At 45.3% G+C, this 6253-nt stretch overlaps 1 protein-coding gene across 1 annotated transcript in view; it reads left to right on the top strand.

Moving 5' to 3' along the window:
• Positions 1 to 5143, top strand: part of tmc7 (transmembrane channel like 7) — a 14272-nt gene extending 9129 nt beyond the window's left edge. Inside the window, exons 11-16 of the mRNA XM_079423508.1 lie at positions 522 to 619; positions 1242 to 1425; positions 2776 to 2906; positions 2983 to 3138; positions 3383 to 3461; positions 4698 to 5143. Coding sequence (XP_079279634.1) covers positions 522 to 619; positions 1242 to 1425; positions 2776 to 2906; positions 2983 to 3138; positions 3383 to 3461; positions 4698 to 4847 — 798 coding nt within the window. The 3' untranslated portion in view covers positions 4848 to 5143. The remainder of the gene's footprint in view (positions 1 to 521; positions 620 to 1241; positions 1426 to 2775; positions 2907 to 2982; positions 3139 to 3382; positions 3462 to 4697) is intronic.
• Positions 5144 to 6253: the final 1110 nt, after the last annotated feature.

The following is a 6253-nucleotide window of genomic DNA, read 5'->3' as shown; positions in this document are numbered from 1 at the left end:
ACTCTCTCATACACACACTCACACTCACACTCTCGTACTCACACACACACACACACACACACTCTCTCTCTCACTCACTCACTCTCTCACTCACTCACACACACACACACACACTGACTCTCTCATACTCACTCACTCACTCACTCACTCACTCACCACACACACACACACACACACACTCTGACTCTCTCATACACACACACACTCACAAACACACACACACACTCTCTCATACTCACACACACACACACTCTCTCTCTCTCACTCACTCACACACACTCTGACTCTCATACACACACACACACACTCGCACACACACACTCTGACTCTCTCATACACACACACACACACACTCACACTCTCTCATACTCACACACACTCTCTCTCTCTCTCACTCACTCACTCACTCTCTCTCACTCACCACACACACACACACACTGACTCTCTCATACACACACACACACTGACACAAACACTCTCTCATACACACACACACACTGATGCCCATCTGTGTTCTGCAGTGCTGGGAGACTCACGTCGGGCAGGAAATGTACAAGCTTGTGATCTTCGACTTCCTGATCATTGCTGCGGTCACCATCTTCGTGGAGTTTCCAAGGAAGTATGAAAATCTTGCTGTTGCTAGGGTTGGGTACCGCACCGGTGAAGATATAACCGGTATGTAACCGGACCGAATCAGAACGCAGAGTTTGGTGCCACTTAAATGCCTGCGTGACCGATTGAAATATTTGCCCCCGGTGCTCCGAAAGGAACGTATAAAGGATCATTGCCACACATGATCGCTAGTTAAATTATACTGCACTCATGATGTTAGAATAATCAGAAAAATTCACATGAACGGAAAGCTCTGATAATACAAATCCAACATCTTAGTAACACAAGTGTCATGTATTCGCATTCTGACTTAAAAGCCCAACTTGAGACATGAGACACATGAACATCAGTTCTATTACTTCTGTGTGTATATGTGCAGTTTCTGCATGAGGGCGCCCTCTGGCGTCCAGGATGAATGAAACGCACATATGTGCTTATACTGATCTGTAACGGCCAATCCATCCTATTTAGTTTTTTTAAAGTATTGGTTCAGGTACCATTTAGTCACTGGTATATTGATTTGCCACCGGTATCGTAAAAAAAAAAAAATCGATACCCAACCCTGGCTATTACACATCTTCTTCAGAAGCAGCTTCAGCTGAAGTCTGAGCGTTTGCTTGTTGTTTCAGGATCATCGTGAACCACTGCGACTGTGGTTTGGCCAAGTGGTGGGGTCAGCAGGAATTCGCCGTCCCACAGAACGTGCTGGAGATAGTCTACGGCCAGACCATCTGCTGGATAGGAACCTTCTACTGCCCCCTGCTTCCAGCCATCAACACCATCAAATACGTCCTCGTCTTCTACCTCAAGAAGGTCACGACTCACTCACTGCAATCTTCAGGGAGAAAAATAATGCTCCAATGCCAGAAATATTAGGGGCTCTAAAAATAAGCTTTGCTTTTGCTATGCTAAATGTGATTTTGGTTTTCTGAGTAAAACTATGTCTCCTTTAAGACTTCACCGTTAATAGCAAAAACCCTGTTAAAATGGTCATCTCATAGGCCGAGCGTGTGTAAGGCTGGCCCCGGGTCTGAAATTAATGGGGGCTTGTGGAAAAAATGCCACCAAATTGGACAAATATGCCCCTGTACAGTTAAACTAAATCTATCAAGGATGTCACAAATAAAGTGAAAATTAAATGAAAAGTGTCAATTGCGGCATTAAATTTAGATCTGCTAATGATGCATCAAATTATGTGTTTTTACAGCATTCCGCATTATATCCAATCACACATGATTCTGTTGAGCTTATGAATGCAAAGGCCAATCAGAGGCGTACAGATGAGTCATTTTGTGTTGAGCACGCACGCTGACTGACTTTGCTTGCTTTTTGTAGAATTTAAATGCTGTTTGAATAACCATGTAAAAGGATTATAATTAGAAACTTAAAGTTTTTATTAAAAGATGATCACATTATATACAAATTCAGCCATATTAAAAATATTTTGACATGACACCCATATCTGGTACTTATGCCTTTTTCTGCCATTGAAAAAAAAAAAAGAAAATCTGACAGAATTAGTCAGATTTAGCTGCGAGATAGAAACTCACAATTGCGAAAGAGTAAAAATTGTAAGATAAAACATGGTTATTGCAACTTTTTATATTTGTTCAGTGGGTACCATATGTGCTTACCTAAAAGATGTTAAAAGTCAAGTCACCTTTATTTATATAGCGCTTTTAACAATACAGATTGTGGCAAAGCAGCTTTACAGTATCACATTGGAAAATAGTGTGTCAATAATGCAAAAGGACAATAGTAAACATTCAATTTTCAGTTAAAGGCTTTTCATTATTGAATTCAATGATGTCATCGTCCAGCAGATCAGGACCATCGTCCTGCAGCAGAGTCAGATTGTGCAGAGGACTCATCTGCTTCCAGTGGTCTTGACCTGATGGCCGTCTAGGCGATGAGCTCTGCTCTGGGGATCTGTCTCTGGGGATCTGTCTCTGGGGATCCCCAGCGAAGACCTCGTCACCTAGACTGTCATCGAGATAACAGATTACATAAACATTGTAACACAAATGTTAGCCTTACCCTGGAGTTGGTTCACCCTCCTCCTATGGTTCAACTCCCTGTGTTCGGTGTGAACAGGCCTGACTGTGGCAGTAAGTGGCTGTCTGGCAAGCCTCTGATTAACGAGCCGCTCGTTTCCCTCCGCAGGTGTCTCTGGTGACTAACTGTCGTCCAGCCACACGTCCGTTCCGAGCGTCCAGCTCCCACTTCTTCTTCCTGGTGGTGCTGCTGATCGGTCTGGCTCTGGCGTGCGTGCCTGTCGTGGTCAGCATCGCAGAGTGAGTGTGTGGATCATATTGAGCACGTGGGCTGTGGTATATGTGTGGCCGCTGGTGTGACTGTGGTGTGTTTCAGGATCCGCTCGTCGCAAGCGTGCGGTCCGTTTGTCAGCTACAGCACATCGTGGGAGGTGGTGCCGCACGTGATCTCCCAGCTGCCCACCGGCCTGCGCTCCTTCCTGCTGGCGCTCGCCTCCGAGGCCTTCGCCGTCTCCTTCTTCGTCATCACCTGGTGAGGAGCATCTGCACGCTGTCATAGATCACATACACTGCACTTCAGACTGAGCACATCCTTCACCTGTGTAAATGTAGTCATTTTCATTGTAGTTAAAAAATAACATTCAAAGTTTAGAAAGAAACTGCATTGTGTTATTGTGAAAATGACCCCACAGGACCTCCTATCGTCCATCCAGCACTGAAACCAGTTTGACCTGTGTGTGTGTGTGTGTGTGTGTGTGTGTGTGTGTGTGTTGCAGTCTGGGGATGTTCTATGTCATTGCCTTGGCTGGAGCTCATAAGCGAGTGATTGAACAGCTCCGAGATCAGCTGGCCATGGTGAGTGTCCTCATCATTTTTCCAAGACTTTTGTCTAATCAAGCACGCTTGTTTCATTAACTACATTTTATATTTTAAGTTCATTTTATTAGTACAACTGTATTTCGTGAGTTCTTTGAATTTTTTTATGTCACGCTAGCATTCATTCGGTTGCTATGTGTTTTCATGACACTGATCATGTTCCCTCTGGTCTGTGTCTGTCTGTCTGTCTGTCTCTCTGTCTGTCTGTGTGTGTCTCTGTCTGTCTGTGTGTGTCTCTGTCTGTCTGTCTGTCTGTCTGTCTCTCTGTCTGTCTGTGTGTGTCTCTGTCCGTCTGTGTGTGTCTCTGTCTGTCTGTCTGTCTGTCTGTCTCTCTGTCTGTCTGTGTGTGTCTCTGTCTGTCTGTCTGTCTGTCTCTCTCTCTGTCTCTGTCTCTCTGTCTGTCTGTCTGTCTCTCTCTCTGTCTATCTGTCTGTCTCTCTGTCTATCTGTCTGTCTCTCTCTCTGTCTGTCTGTCTATCTGTCTCTGTCTCTCTGTCTGTCTGTCTGTCTCTCTGTCTGTCTGTGTGTGTCTCTGTCCGTCTGTGTGTGTCTCTGTCTGTCTGTCTGTCTGTCTCTCTCTCTGTCTGTCTGTCTGTCTGTGTGTGTCTCTGTCCGTCTGTGTGTGTATGCGCATGCGTGTGTGCATCCATCTGTCTATCTCTCTGTCTGTCTGTCTGTCTATCTGTCTGTCTCTCTCTCTGTCTGTCTGTCTGTCTCTGTCTCTCTGTCTGTCTGTCTGTCTATCTGTCTGTCTCTCTCTCTGTCTGTCTGTCTGTCTCTCTCTCTGTCTCTCTGTCTGTCTGTCTATCTGTCTGTCTGTCTGTCTCTCTCTCTGTCTGTCTGTCTATCTGTCTCTGTCTGTCTGTCTGTCTCTGTCTCTCTGTCTGTCTATCTGTCTCTCTGTCTGTCTGTCTGTCTCTCTCTCTGTCTATCTGTCTCTGTCTCTCTGTCTGTCTGTCTATCTGTCTGTCTCTCTCTCTGTCTATCTGTCTCTGTCTCTCTGTCTGTCTCTCTGTCTCTGTGTCTGTCTCTCTGACTGTCAAATTCAACTTTCTGTCCGTCTCTCTCTGTGTGTCTGTCTCTCTGTCTGTCTGTCTCTCTCTCTGTCTGTCTCTCTCTCTGTCTGTCTCTCTCTCTGTCTGTCTCTCTCTGTGTGTCTGTCTCTCTGTCTGTCTGTCTCTCTCTCTGTCTGTCTCTCTCTGTGTGTCTGCGCAGGAGGGTCGTGATAAGCGCTTCCTCATCCAGAAGCTGTGTCAGGCCCAGCAGGCCGTGAGCGCTCGTTCTCCGCGGGGTTTGCGTGGAAAGCGGAGTGACGCTGGACTGTATTTCGTGGAGCCGTCGGTGGTGCTGGAGACGCAGGCGTGACGCTGAACTATCGTCCTCCGGCGCTGGAACAGACTCTGAGAGGAGCCTCGTCCGGTGCTGTCTCTTGCTGCAGGAGAGCGTTTCTAATGTACTTCTGTTGCTCATTAAAGCTGCTCTCAAACACACTAAACACTGAACACTAACTAGCCTTATACTTCTCCCTGTTTACAAAATCTGCTGTCTAGTGTTTGTTTCCTGTTCTGTTTTTTTAAAAAATGTATACAAACTTTACTTATCAGTTTTGTTCTGAGTGAACTGCTTTACTGTTTGCACAATAAACAAATATGAGAATACAGAAAAATGAGATTTCCATCTGACTCGCATCTAACAAACATTCTGAACTCATTTAAGAGCTATGAAAGCGCTTAATTAAAGCTTATGAGGAATTTAAACGCATTTACTCTGAAGAAAGTGCTTGTCCATGAAAGAGGACAAATAAAGGAAATTATCTTGCTCTATTAGTGCAGTCACAAGTGAAGCTTGTTAAGTTTATATAGTTGACATAGCGATAGAGACTCGCATGTAGCCATTTTTAAAGTGTTACCTTTTGATTCTAGCACTTATTTATATTACATACAGTGGGGCAAATAAGTATTTGATACACTGCCGATTATTCAAGTTTTCCAACTTACAAAGAATGGAGAGATCTGCAGACCTGCACGCATTTTATCCTCAAAGTACGCAGGTAGGATTTGTCACTTTAAACTAAACCTGCTGACGCCTTGTGCAGCTCAAACCAATCAAGCAACAGCAAAGAAAGAGCACTTCGACCAATCAGAGCGCGGGGTTCATTCCTCATCTAGCTAGTGGGATGATTGACCAATGCGTAACCTATCATTAAAAAGAGACTGCAAATAGACAGCAAACCAAAATCCCGCTCGGTAATAATAAATAGGTGATAGCACACAACCCTGTGGAACCCCCGTATTCACAGTAATACTGTTCTGACGGGTCGCCTACGGTGGCTTAGAGAGCTCAATGTGCTGCAAATAGAAAAAACACCTGCAAATCAAGAAAACAACTTCATCAATTTGACAACTTTAGGAAGTCGTGGCCTAATGGTTAGAGAGTCGGACTCGTAATCCAAAGGTTGTGGGTTCGAGTCTCGGGCCGGCAGGGATTGTAGGTGGGGGGGAGTGAATGTCCAGCGCTCTCTCCACCCTCAATACCACGACTGAGGTGCCCTTGAGCAAGACACCCAACCCCCAACTGCTCCCCGGGCGCTGCCCACTGCTCCGGGTGTGTGTTCACGGTGTGTGTGTGTGTGTGTGTGTGTGTGTTTGTGTGTTCACTACTCACTGCTGTGTGTGTGCACTTGGATGGGTTAAACGCAGAGCACCAATTTCGAGTATGGGTCACCATACTTGACAATACGTCACGACTTTTTTTTTTTTTAAACACACACA

This window comes from Barbus barbus, assembly GCF_936440315.1.
Source record: "Barbus barbus genome assembly, chromosome: 8".
NCBI classification, from domain to species: domain Eukaryota; kingdom Metazoa; phylum Chordata; class Actinopteri; order Cypriniformes; family Cyprinidae; genus Barbus; species Barbus barbus.
The sequence above is the reverse complement of the archived record's forward strand: the minus strand, read 5'-3'. Positions and strand labels throughout refer to the sequence as shown.